Source organism: Sus scrofa, chromosome 13 (genome assembly GCF_054392235.1).
Source record: "Sus scrofa isolate SSC_HxYL_T2T_F1_AM1 chromosome 13, Sscrofa_HxYL_maternal_Yorkshire_Landrace_v2.0, whole genome shotgun sequence".
Classification (NCBI taxonomy): domain Eukaryota; kingdom Metazoa; phylum Chordata; class Mammalia; order Artiodactyla; family Suidae; genus Sus; species Sus scrofa.
In genome coordinates, this window is record NC_139395.1 from 160,423,468 (window position 1) to 160,437,358 (window position 13,891).

A 13,891-nucleotide genomic window follows, 5' to 3' on the forward strand; every position below is an offset into this window, starting at 1 on the left:
AAGGAATAATTAAAAAAAAAAAAAACTCTTCTCGGTTCCTATTGTGTCTTCTTTATATTGTGGCAGTGTTTCTACACATTATTTCATACATTGTGGCCTACGTCTAGTCTAAGATTATCCAAACTGAGGATTATCTCTAAAAGGCCAAGGAAATTCTCATTTTATATCGATCCTCTCGCTATAAGAACTGAGAATTCCAGGATTGGTGATACTAAAATCACTTTGGAAAAATATCAGGCCAATTGGGGCATTTTCCTTCTCCTGTCTACAGATCACAGATGATCACATGGCTCATTTACTGCTATCTAAATTGACTTCTCTATTTTTTTCCTCTTCTCCATGTGCAAATCAGTATCTCTGTCTGCTGTGGAAATAACCAGTCCCAAATGCGACTGTGTCCATCTATCCCTGTATCCCTGTATCCACAGGAGGTTCATGGCTCAAAATATGTCCCCATCTGATGACTTTGGAGACCCCTGAGAAACTCCCATTTGCTCCATAGGCCCTTTCTCATATACCACCTTATGCATAAGGGCTCTCTAACTTCATCCTTCTCTCAGAAATTGCTAGTGTGATGGAGAAAACTTACATCTTGTTTGCCCTGGGTGATGTCAGCCCAACTGAATTAGATCTGCTGTCTTCAGTAAGCATCTATATTTCACTCAACACTGTGCAGTGTATAAAAGAGATGGAATTATTTCAACTCTGGTGAGCCTTAAAATCTAACTAGAAATAAAGACATACAAATCAAGAGTTAGATTGTTCTGAGAGTTAGACTCTGAGTGCCTCAGGAATTTATAAACTAACAAAAAGATAACATGGACAGGTTTATGAAGGAAGAGGCCAAGGAATACACAGTCTATAGCCTGGGGACTCCCAAGAACATCCAGGGTCAGGGCTGGAGGAGGTGAGTGTGGACAAACATTTCGACCAGTGTGAGGAACACAAAGATTCCCAGGCATGGGCTTGGAATAAGAGGAACCCTGGGCTGGAAGCTGAGCCCTGTGAATTTAAATATTTACTTTCCATGACTCAATCACTGACCCCCTAAGTTCACCTGCTATTCTAGAAAGTAAAAAATAAAGAGGAAGGAAGCATTTTCATCATGAGTGATCTGCCCCTATTTGATTTCTGTGAATCTTAGCAATATCGTAATGATGCTGGCTAACTCACCCCAGAGTCTTTGAACTCTCTGTGCGTCATCCACAAACTCCTGACGCCTCTTCCCGGCCTGCTGAAAATGTGATATGGTTTCCATATGGGCTATAACAATGGTAAATGGAGTATAGACTACTTATATGGCACTTGACAGTTTATAAAGTTTCCTCTTCATATGCTTTATCCACCCATGCCGTCATCTTGCAAAACATTATTACACTAGTTTATAGAAGAGGAAGTTCAGAAATATGTAGTTTTCCCAATAGAAAACAATATATGAGTACTGAAGTCAGGTTTTCTGAAATCCAATGATATGCATACCACACCAGTGTTTTTCAAATGAATAGCATATATACACTTACAAAGGAGAAAAGTACTTCTCACATGGGAAGAGTGTGATTATTTTCATTATAATGTCTATCAAGACATGAATTAGGAGTTCCTATTGTGGTTTAGTGGAAACGAACCTGACTAGTATCCAAGAGGACACAGGCTCGATCCCTGGCTTCGCTCAGTGGGTTAAGGATCCTTGCGTTGCCATGAGCTGTGGTGTAGGTCAAAGACATGGCTTGGATCTGGTGTTGCTATGGCTGTGGTGTAGGCTGGTGGCTGCAGCTCCAATTAGACCCCTAAGCCTGGGAACTTCCATATGCCATGGGTGTGGCCCTAAAAAGACCAAAAAAAAAAAAAAAATGAATAGTTAATAGAACATACTTTTATTAAACTCTTTCTTAAATACGCTCATACCTAAAACCAGGTAAATCCATCATGCTCATGCCTCTTACAGAATTATAAAAATGAATACAAGTAAACAACATGAACTTAATGTAATGGATGAGGCTTTGCTGACTCAAAGTCACTGCTCACAAAGGGAGGTGCACTGCCTACTGAGGCCTGGGCCCTGAGTGCAACCACCCTACTACCATGTGCAAAGTGAGGACAACACACCCATCTCTTTCCTAGTATTTTGACTATGCAAACTCCTCCACTGCACCATTAAGCTACCATGTCTCAAAATCAACTTAATTATTAACACAAATTTGGAGACCAAAGACAATGACCATACCTATAATAAGAAGCTCATCTATATTCAAAGTACAATTGACTTTTCTAAAGATTATGATCTAACTTAACACACCAAACTTTTAAATACCTACAGAGAGCCTGCCGACCTCAAGGATGTATCTGCAACTTCTCAGCATTCCTTACATTCCAACAAGGTTTAATGCCTCCCTGTGGACCTCTGTGGTATTGTAAGCAGTGCCAGGAGCAATAATAACATTAATTCACATTTTATAGCCTACAAAGTCTCAACCACGTTACCTTCATCTCCCCAAGAACCTTATAAATTAGATATTAGTATTACTATTTTATAAATGAGGAAACGTTGATAATGAGGATGAAGAAGTTAAGTGGCTTATCCAATGTCATGAAGCAAAAGAGCAGTAATCAGCACTTGGACAAGTATCCTGACTCCCAATCCATGACACACCACATCTACTGCTCTGTCGATCTCTACAAAATCAGACTTTTAGCACCAGAGGCGATGTTCTTCGCAGCATTCTGACATGAAGTCAGAATGACTAGTCCAGCGCAAGTCCTGTGATGCAAGTCTGTTCCCACATAACACCTGTGAGTTACAAACTTCGTCAGTTCTGGTCCTCCTTACATGAACCACTTAGCTACCTCAGATACATTTGGGGAAGAGTCTGGAATAAATAAATGCATAGTTTGTTTTTGGCCTCATGCTTGTCTTGATCAAAGGAAGGACGGAGAGAGCAGAAGATCATGTTTCTTCCTGGTTGATAGACCTTTCAAATGCAATGCCTGTAGATCATCCAATGGCTTGTAGATACACCTTTATTTTCTCCACATGCACAGCAATTACTAGGATTGTGATGTCTAATATACTAGCTACCAGTCACATGTTACTATTTACCTTAAGTTTAAGCTAATGAAAAAAATAAAATTTAAAATTAAGCTCAGGAATTCTCATTGTGGCTCAACAGAGTTGAAGCTGCCTAGTATCCATGAGGATGAGAGTTCTATCCCTGACCTTGCTCAGTGGGTTAAACATCCAATGTTGCTGTGAGCTGTGGTGTAGCTTGCAGACTCAGCTCGGATGCCACATTGCTGTGGCTGTGATGCAGGCTAGCAGCTGCAGCTCTGATTCAACTCCTAGCCCGGGAATTTCCATATGTCGTAGGTGTGGCCCAAAAAAAAAAAAAAAAAAAAGGCAAAAAAAAGTTAAGTTCATTAGTCACATTAGCCACATTTCAAGTGATCAATAGCCATGAGTGGCTTATGGCTGCCATATTGGAAAGCACAGATGTAGATTTCCATCATCGCAGAAAGTTCTATCAGCTAGTATTGTCCTAGACTCTATCTTATGCAAAAAAACAAACAAAACAAAAACAAAAACAAACTCTCAAACATTGAAGTATTTTAATTCTTACTTCCAGAGAGCTCAGCTCTTACATGCACTAAGATTTCCTGGGCCTCTTTGGAGCGGTGTGCTTTGGAGTAAAGGTGGGGGATTACTACAGTTTTGCAGTACTGGAAAGAACCAGAAGACTGAACCCAAAACTCATACCCTGCAGTTGGCAGCTACGGCCATGCTGCTGATTCCCTCGTTTTGTGGTATATGGTGAGCCCACCAGAAAGCTGCCATTCATGTGCAGCAAACACAGCCACTTGCCTGTCCAGCTCGGCACTCATGGAATCTGTATGAACCTGAGTCTGTGATGCTTCATTTCCAGGGGTTCACAGTCTGAGAAGGAACACGTCACAAAATCAAATTACATGGGACGTTTCTGTCCATTCATGAAGGTCATCTACCTCAGAGCTCCATGACTCATAATTTCTCATATTTGGTATAATTTTAGGAGTTCCAGATCAGCCTGGATAATTTTGGGGGTTCCCTTGATCAGACCTCTTTTCACATTCTCCAGGCTTAGGACGTGGAGAGATAAAGGATAGAGAGTCAGTAACCATATTCCTCCTAGAACTCATTTATTGATTCATTTATTCTCCCCTTCCTCCACCATGGAATCTAAGAGACGATCCAGAGAGCTTAGGAGCGCTCCCTGTCTGCACTTAGTGATTCCCCACCTCAATCTCTCCTGTGACCCCTCCCTCTATATTTCTCAAAAGACATAACAAGAGGAAAAAGCTTCCTCAAGCTCTACTTTGTTGGGTTTTTTTTTTTTTTTTTTTGGTTTTTTGGGGGAGTACATATGGGCAGCACATGGAAATTCCCAGACTATGGGTCAAATCAGAACTGCAGCTGCCAGGGGCCTATACCACAGCCACAGCAATGCCAGATCCCTGAGCAAGGCCAGGGATCAAACCCGCATCCTCATGATTACTAGTCAGATTCATTACTCCTAAGCCGCAATGGCAACTCCTAAAGCCCTAGTTTGAATCAGAGAGACAGAGAGAGATAAACACCTTCCCCAGGTACCAGCTAGGCTGAGGTTTAGTCTCTAGAGCTTCATGGTTCAACAAAAAATAAAATGCGAGCCACATAAGCAGTTTTAGATTTTACACTAGCTACATTAAGAAAGTAAAAAGATATAGTTCCCAGTATTATACAGCAGGATCTCATTGCTTATCCATTCCAAAGGCAATAGTTTGTATCTATCAATCCCAAATTCTAAAGCCCCCCCCCCCCCCGCCCTTGGTAACCATAAGTCTTTTCTCCATGTCCATGATTTTCTTTTCCATGGAAAGTTTCACTTGTGTCATATATATGCGTGACTGGGTTACCTTGCTGTATAGTAGAGAACTGACAGAACACTGTAAACCAGCTATAATGGAAAAAATAAAAATCATTGTAAGATTTAATAAAAAGAAAGTAAAAAGAAAGAGGTGAAATTCGTTTTAATAATATATTTTATTTAACCCAATATATACAAAATATCATTCTGACATATCATCAATATTTTTAATTACTCATGTGACAGTTTATATCCTTATTATTCACAGTAAGTCTTCAAAATCTGGTATTTTCCACTCACAGCACAGCCCATTTCAACAGGACTAACCATCTCACGTGCCAGACAGCCACACGCAGAGAGTGGCTGCCATCCTGGACAGCACACATTGCCAGGAACCTGGCTTTTAGGGGGTTGTCTTCTCTGTTCCCCAAGGAAATTCTAGTTCAAAGAATTCCACTTTCAGATTCATTTTCTGTCTAATTCAATCTCATTTTAGTAACCTGGCCCATTTACAACATCTATGGGTCCTTTTGTATTTTTGTCACCATCCAAATGGCATTTGTAACTGTCTCCCTGCTACCGTAATCATGTGAGTCACACCCAACTCTCAGTCCAGCCTCAGCCTAACATACACCTTCACCACGTCAAACCACCATGCCCTTTTTGTCATTCCATGTTAGTTCATTTGTGAATTGTGAATTGTCGTCTACTCCCCACCAACCTGCACTGGTTTTGCAAGAAAAATGTTGTGAACTACCATGGCAAATAACAACTTTCTTACATGTAACTAGCTTTCTTCCAAAGGACTTGGCACTGTGGACAGATTTCAGCTCATTGCTCCTGACTACATACCTGTTTGGTAGAGAAGTGACAAAAAACCAAAATCAAAATCAGAGGAGGAACAGGAGTTGAAGTGTCTTCTCACTCAACCAGCCTAATTCTGAGGGAGCAGGTCAAGGCTCCGTGTTAACCATTGACAAAGGACAGTCTTGCTTCACAGTTTATCTCCCAGCTTGCATGCCCAGGAAAGGAAAGGAGGCTCCCGTAAACCCAACCTCCCTCACTCTGCCAAGAGAAGTGGTGCGAGGATAAGACCTGAATGCCAATTAAAACAGAAATGAGCAGCTCAGATGCTACCCCAAGCCCAGCACAAAGAGGTCAGGGGGTGAATTTGAGGGTTCTAGGCAGCTGGTTTGAGGGTGCTCAATTTTTAAACCCTCTATCACCCTCCTTTGTTTTTCTAGGAAGACAATCCAGATTTTCCCACTGGTAGGAAACAGATTCTTTCTTCAAAGGCTCAATGGTAGGTTGATAGAGAAGAAGTAGGTTGGTGGATCATGGCCCAAGGGCTGAACTACAGCTCCCACAGTGAACACACACCATTTCTGAGGGCTTCCCCAGAGCACATGGCTGCAAGAGCCTAGAATCCTCCAAATCAGACCATCGCTGGACTCTGAGAACATCTAGCAGAAGACAATTTGAACTGCCTGCCCTGAGAATAAAACGTGAAGCTTTGGAGTTCCCTGCTGTGGCACAGTGGGTTAAGGATCTGGCATTGTCTCTGCAGCATCTGGGGTCATTACTGAGGTGCGAGTTTGATCCCCGACCTGGTGCAGTGGGTTTACGGTCTGGCATTGCTGCAGTTATGGCGTATGTTGAAGCTCCAGCTCGGATTGGATCTCTGGCCTGGAAACTCCATATGCCATGGGTGTGGCCAGAAAAAAAATCTGAAGCCTTGCTGGCTCCCTCCCACATGGAAGCCTTCCATGTAGGACTTTCAGCTCCCAACTTCAGTTTCTATGAGTTCCCTGGACAAAAACTCCTGCTTTTCCAGCCCAGGTTCACTGACCCCTACACAAGCTGAGGCCATGTCACCACAGGTAAGCTTATCCTGACCACCTCATCCTGAACTGACATCTCTTCCCAAAGGCCTGTGTCTTGAACCCTTATCTCCTCACTACCTTTTAATGTAAAGGTTGTCTCTCCACCTAACTGTAAGTCCTTAAAGGCTGGGGCCTAAGACAATGGTTTCGTCATCCTCCAATCTCCTCATAGACACTGGTAACATACCTTATTCATAAAATGCCTGGAGTGTGTGAACGTTGATGAAAATGACAGTGAGAAATGAGATGAGAAGTCTCTGCTGTCAGCCCATCACTGTCATCCATCACAAAGCCCTGCAGCCCCAAACCCTGCCCAGTGTTACTCGGGGGGAAATGCATATCTCAGAGCCATGGGCACTGCACCAACTGCCAGATTTAAAACCGGGTCAAGTGTTTGTATGGTTTTTAACTTTGCAGTCACCATCAAGACACAAGCTCCGCAGTGGGGTCTGCCAGGATGGAAGAAGGGAAGGATGGAGGAAACAGAAAAGAGGATGACATTCACTCACTCAATTGAACACACACGCATATGCACGTACACAGGCATACGCGTGCCTGTGCACACGTACATGCATACGCACACATACACACGCAAACACACAGGACTGGGATGTGCAGATGCCTACACGTCCATCTGTAACAGCAAAGATAGGAACGTGCCTCCCAGAAGATGTCCCCGTAGGTAGGGAGCTAACCAGTCTCCGTAGGGAAGCTGAAGCTCCCGAGGCTTCTGTAACTCAGGACATTGAAGTAGTCGTGCTGCTCGGCATCTGGATCCTGGCCCCTGAGCTCCGCGTAAAGGTCTCCAGCCACGGCCTCCACCGGGACACCAATGCTGGCGGGTATTCTCTGGACCCTGGGCCTACACTCCTCCCGTTCAGATGGGATCTGCCTCAGGGCACCTTCTGCTGGACAGGTTCTGAGAGATTTCTTCCAAAAACAAACGAAAAAAAAAAAAAACCCTACAAAGTGAGTATGTAGGGATCTTATTCAAAAGCTACTCCCCAACATGATTCAGAATTATAATGATCCCCCTCTCCTTTCTTTTACACACACACACACACACACACACACACACACACACACACACACGCAAAGTTGTGTTCTTATCAACACCAATCCCTCAACTCTTAGTTTCTCAACCTGGTCACAGTGAGATTCCAGCAAACTGCTCCTGGAAACCCTCCGGCTGGCTGCACCTGCCCACACCCCCCACACCTCACTTCCTGCTCCCTGAGCTTCCATCTCCGGCTCTCTCAGACTCCTTCCTTATTGCCTCTGACACCACTGACCTCCTTTTCTTTGAGATGTTCTCCCTCCCTGGCTCATGACATCACTCTCTCCTGCTCCTCTCCTCCTCCTGGGAACTCCAACTTCCATCTGCAGCCAGACCCCCTCTATTTTCCGCTTACACATCAGCTCCCACAGATAAAGAGATTTCTTGGGGTTCTGGCCTCTGCTTTCCCACACTCCGCACTCTCTCCGTATGTACAGCACACTCAACGCTTCATCTCTGTGTATATCTACCACCACCATATGTCCTCTGAGGATTCTCAAATCTCTATCCATACCAGCCCAGGCCTCTGCCCTGAGCTCCAGACCCAGACATCTAACTGTTGATGGGGCATTGCCACCTCACCACCCAAGCAAGCTCAATTCAACCTGCCCCCAGTGAAACCACCATGCTCCCTTTTCTGACTGCTCCTGCCACTGTATTCTCTATCCTAATATATGGTATCAGGGAGACAGAAATGTTAAATTCCAACTTGCCATAAAATCCCACTCAGTTTTACCCCAAAGTATCTCTGAAATCGATTCCCTCCTTTCCATCTCTACTTCCATGCCTCATCTCTCACCTGCACTTCCAGACTCACCTATGTCTAGATTACCTCTAACCTCTAGTCCAACTTTCACACAGCCACCATCTTTCAAAAATAGAAGTTGGATCTGCCATGTTTTTGCCTAAAACTCATCAATGGCCCCCACTGTCCATAAGAGGGTGCTTAACTGCCTTCAAAAGCCACAGGTGGATGCTAAACCCCTTAAGTTGTATAACAAACATTGTATAAGGTATGTTCCTCTGGGAAGAAAGTCCAGAGTTTCACTATATACACAGGAGACTGTGTATTATGTCCCCCAAAATGTCCTCTGTGATTTGGTCACACTCACCTTTCCAACTTCATGTCCTGCAGTGCTTCCCCAACCAACACCCCAACTTATGATATAGGGCCTGAATGCCAGAGCAGCACCACTGATTGAGAATCTGCTATGAGCATCACTTTGGCTAGCTTCTTGATGTTATCTCAGCAACAATCCTATTGAAGTTTCTACCTTTTTGGGTTTTTTTTTCATCTTTTTTAGGGTCACACCCACGCATGTGGAGGTTCCCAAGCTAGGGGTCGAATCAGAGCTGTACCTGCTCGCCTATGCCACAGCCACAGCAACGCCAGATCAGAGCCGTGTCTGTGACCTACACCACAGCTCTTGGCAACGCTGGATCCTTAACCCACTGAGCGAGCCCTGGGATCCAACCCAAGTCCTCATGGATGCTAGTCAGGTTCATTAACTGCTGAGCCATAACGGGAACTCCAAAGTTTCTACTTTTGAATGAGATGACAGGCTCAGACAGGTGAAGTCCCAGTTCTGACGTGGGTTTGCCAGACTCCAGACCATGCTCTTCTCGGCCAAGCTGCCTCTCATCTTGCAGTTTCTCAAATGCCAGGCAGTTTCCTGTCTCTTCAATATGGTATAATCTCCACTCACTGCCCATTCCCCAAAGTTCCCTGAAAAGCTGTCTACTCATTCCTCCAGACTCAGCTCTACAGCATGTTGTCTAAAAAGATGTCTCTACCCCCTCCAGGAGAGTTATGTCCTTTCTGTGTGTTCCACTACTGTCCTGTGTGTTTTCTGTTGTAACATTCAATACTGTCTGGAATTTGTTTGCCCTTCTATCTATTCCAGGCCCCAAGCTGTGAGCTCCCCTTAGGGAATGATCTGCACTGTGTTCCTCTTGGTAACTTCGGAGCCCATAACAGATGATCAATATATGTCTTAGACCTGAAATGTACACGCATGCACACACACAAACACACACACACACACACTCCTTCTCTCTCTCCCCACCCCCCGCCCCCCGGCCCCACTCTTCCTCAGCCCCAAATGAACAGGATTTTCTAAATGTTCATGCTCAGACAAGTACATTTGCATTTATGGGACAATAGGACAGACAGTGAAATCTGTTTGGGAAAATCAAAGATGTGAAGTCAGCCATCACATCCATATGACAGCATCATTGGTGAGGGTTGTGCTTAGAGGCAAGAAAATCAAAGAACAGCAGGCACAAGCAGGGTGGCTGAAGAAATGCCTAATGGCATGCAATGCAAAGGTGACATCCTCTCAGCCTTCATGGATACTGCTCTAAAACAGGTCACCCAGCCCCACTGTAGGTCCAAATGACAGAATCACAAAGAGCCACACCCAGGCTTGGAAAATAACAATGAACACACACCAAATCTCATTCTGCCCGCCCCACTGCCTCCAGGGTAGGCTAGTGTCAAGTTTGGCAGTGCACGAATAGACGTGGGGAGTGGGGGTGGGGGGCTGCATGGATGGGGGTCATAAACACATATCAAAAATTAGGGGAGTTCCCACTGTGGTTCAGTGGAAAACGAATCTGACTGGTATCCATGAGGACACAGGTTTGATCCCTGGCCTTGCTCAGTGGGTTAAGGATCCTTGTGTTGCCATGAGCTGTGGTGTAGGTCGCAGACATGGCTCAGATCTGGCATTGCTGTGGCTGTTGTGTGGGCCAGCAGCTGTAAACTCTGGTTCAGCCACTAGCCTGGGAACCTCTATATGCCACAGATTCGACCCTTAAAAGACAAAAAAAATAAATAGGGGTGGTGCTACACTGCAGGCCCTAAGGAGTAGGTCCTGCGTGTTGTTCCTTTCATTCCTTTTCAGTGGAAGTGGCTGCACCTTACTGTACATATTAGGAACAGGGTAGTTATCGTAGGTCATGCTGATGCTCTCCTTAAAAGAAGTCCTACATCCCTTGATGCAACCCATCCATTTTTAAAATATAGATACCCAATTCTTTCTCAAAGAGCTGATTTTGACCTTTTTGGGTTGATGTGTTCTCATGCCCATTCTTAGACCACCTACCCTTGCCTTTGATTTGTTTGTTTTATTTTGTTTTTCTTTTTAGGGCCACACCTACAGCATGTGGAAGTTCCCTGGGCTAGGGGTCAAATCAGAGCTGTAGCTGCCAGCCTACACCACAGCCATAACCACGCGGGATCCAAGCCACACCTGTGACCTACACAGTGCTGGATCCTTAACCCACTGAGTGAGGGCAGAGATCGAATCCGCATCCTCAGGATACTAGTGGGGTTCTTAACCTGCTGAGCCACAATGGGAACTCCAAGCCTTGCCTTTGAATCTTAGGACAATTTTGGCTTCCAAAAGTCCTCTGGGAAATGTAAATATGCCTGAAATGGGTCTCTCAGCTGTTCTGTTTTCATTCCGTTCTGCGTAGGGAAACCTGTAGTTGCAAACCATGTAAAAAAAAAGTCTGGGAATAATGCACCACTCTTCTACAGGGACCAAAGGGAGCTAGGGAAATGGCAGCTCTGGAGATCAGCAGGAAAGATACTCACCTCCTAGGCAATGTGAGAACAGACATGGGCAGTTGTCCTGCAGCTGGACACACCCCTCTCTCCTTTCTCTCACAGAGGGTCCCTTAGGGGAGTTTTCCCCAACAGTTGCCTAGCAAATAACATTCCTTCATTTAGTCATAATCAATCCATGCTATGTAACTATTTATTGAGCATCAGGTATTATGAGGAGCTTCGGTAAATAAATTTTATAATAATGAAAGAATTTAATAAACAGTAGTTATTAATGCACACCAGGAAAAATGCCAGGTGCCTCAAGTCAATTATTTGACTCAAGTTTTTACAGCTCTAAGGCAGAACCTAATTATTCCGATTAAATGAAGAAGCGGAGGGTCAGCACAGTTAGGTGGCACAGCTACTTAAGCGGTAGAGCCAGGATCCAAAACCTGGGTCTGGCTGATTCCAAAGGCCACACTCCTAAATAATGCAACCTACTAGATCCTGGAGTCTTCAGGGAATGCTGTTGGCACCCTGCTCAAATCTCCTTTCCACCTGACCAGTGCTCCTATCCCCCAGACCCTGGGACTGTAGGCTGAAAGGGGCTCACAGCTGCCCTTTCTCCAGAGAATGACTCCTTGGACCTTTCCTGGTGGCCAGCCAGCCATCAATAACTGACTGAGGTGAGTTGTCAAAAGGCCAGCTCTGTCCTCAAGGTGTGACCAAATCTGCATGCAATCCTTGCTTCAACCACTCCTCCCCTGAGACCACGCCCCTTAGTCCTACCCTGCTTCCTTCACTAACTTTCATCTGAGAGCCCAGCCTAATGAATCACTCTCACGGAATTCACATGTCAGGCTCTATATCTGGGACCGAATCTAAAACAGTGGCTCTTAGGAATAGCCCTAGAAGGATGGGATCGTGGAAGGGGATCCCTCACCATCTGGTTTGGGAATGCAGACCCCATCACAAGTGGTAAAATGGGATGGGACACGGATGGAAGGGGATGATGATCTGGTGCAGCATTTCTGATGTTTGAGAAGTATGGGGTAGAGGGTGCTTGTTATTCTACAGGATTGGGTGGCTTTTACCAAACTCTACTGATGTACTGAGAAGAGGATGTGACGGATCTTCCAGCCACTGAAAGAAAAGTATGAAAGTCAGAGCTCCTCCTCGGAAGCATTTAAAGAAACACTCATCTCCAACACTGAAGTATAGGCAGAAGACCTATTTACACAAGAAACAGAACCTCTTAAGAGGCTGAATTCTAAGCCTGACAAGACTCTTATGCCAAAATCAGGGTCTTGGTGGGAAAAGAGGGATTGCTATGACTTGAGAGGAGAATCTTTGGGTAGATGCACTTGAGAGTTTGAACAACGTGCTTCTCTTGCATCATCTGGGGCTGCAGAGGTGACCCACTTCCCCTGGATGAAGGATGGGACCTGTTCGGGACCTGCCTTCAGCTACCCTACTGTTCATTGGACCAAAATTCAGGAAATATCAGCCTACACTAACTGAGGGAGTGCTGGCCATGCCATGGAAGGAGAGCGGTTGCAACGAAAGGACCTGGCTAAGATGTACTGGCCAGAACTGGGAGTGTATGTTTGGGAGTGAATCCTGAAGAAGGGGCTCAGGGCTGGGCAAACAGAACTTAAGACTAGATGAAGGATCCTTTGTCAATATGGGGACGCATCCCACAACCTAAGATTTAACACCCTCCCTAAGGCCCCAGGACAGTGCTGTCAGTAGAGAAGCCAAAGGAGTTCTCACCATGATTGCAATGGGTTAAAGGATCCAGTGTTTCTGCAGCTGTGGCTTGGATTCAGTCCCTGGCTCGGGAACTTCCATATTGCTGCCAGTGCAGCCATTAAAAAAGGAGAGAGAGAGATGCCAACACTGCTTTGGAAAACTATGGAAGAAAGAAGCAAAATGCTCAGAGAAGTGAGGATGCTATCTATCATGGGCCCAAGCAGAATCATAAAAACGTATATTGGTTTCTATTCCCAGTCCCTGCTAATATTTGGTCTTTATTAACCATGTTTTCTGACACAGAGCTCCTTAAACTCCTATAAATATCCTGCGTGATGGGAATGTCATTCACAGGGCTGCTAAATCCTTTGGAACATCCTGGGGTATAGGAGTATCTTTTGTTCTAATGAGGCTCCTAGATGGAGGCTGGTCACCAGAATGACCAAACCATGCTTAAAAGCTTGGAATTTTCAGCCTTTCCTCCCATCCTCCTGAGAGCAGGGAAGGCTAGAAAATGGGTTAATAACCAATTGTACCTAGGTGATGAAGTCTCCATAAAAATCCCCAAAGTTTGAGATTCGGAGTAGCTGAATACATCTATATGCCGGGAAGGTGGTGCACCCAGCTCCATGAGGGACAGAAGGTCCTGTGCTCTGGACTTTCTGAGACCTTACCCTATGTATTCCTTCATTTGTCTGTTCATCTGTATCCTGCATCAAGTTCTTTATTAAATAATAAACTGGTCAGTGTGAGTAAGGGTTCCCCTGAG

At 44.9% G+C, this 13,891-nt stretch overlaps 2 protein-coding genes across 9 annotated transcripts in view; one reads left to right on the plus strand and one right to left on the minus strand.

Moving 5' to 3' along the window:
- Nucleotides 1-13,891, plus strand: part of NAA50 (N-alpha-acetyltransferase 50, NatE catalytic subunit) — a 574,571-nt gene that overhangs the window by 25,271 nt on the left and 535,409 nt on the right. The gene's annotated exons all lie outside the window — the stretch shown is intronic.
- Nucleotides 5,035-13,891, minus strand: part of TIGIT (T cell immunoreceptor with Ig and ITIM domains) — a 125,627-nt gene continuing 116,770 nt past the window's right edge. For all 8 annotated transcript variants that reach the window (XM_084991287.1, XM_084991291.1, XM_084991288.1 and 5 more), the window contains one exon: nucleotides 5,035-7,690. In XM_084991287.1, the coding sequence (XP_084847413.1) occupies nucleotides 7,451-7,690 (240 nt within the window). In that variant the 3' untranslated portion in view covers nucleotides 5,035-7,450. The remainder of the gene's footprint in view (nucleotides 7,691-13,891) is intronic.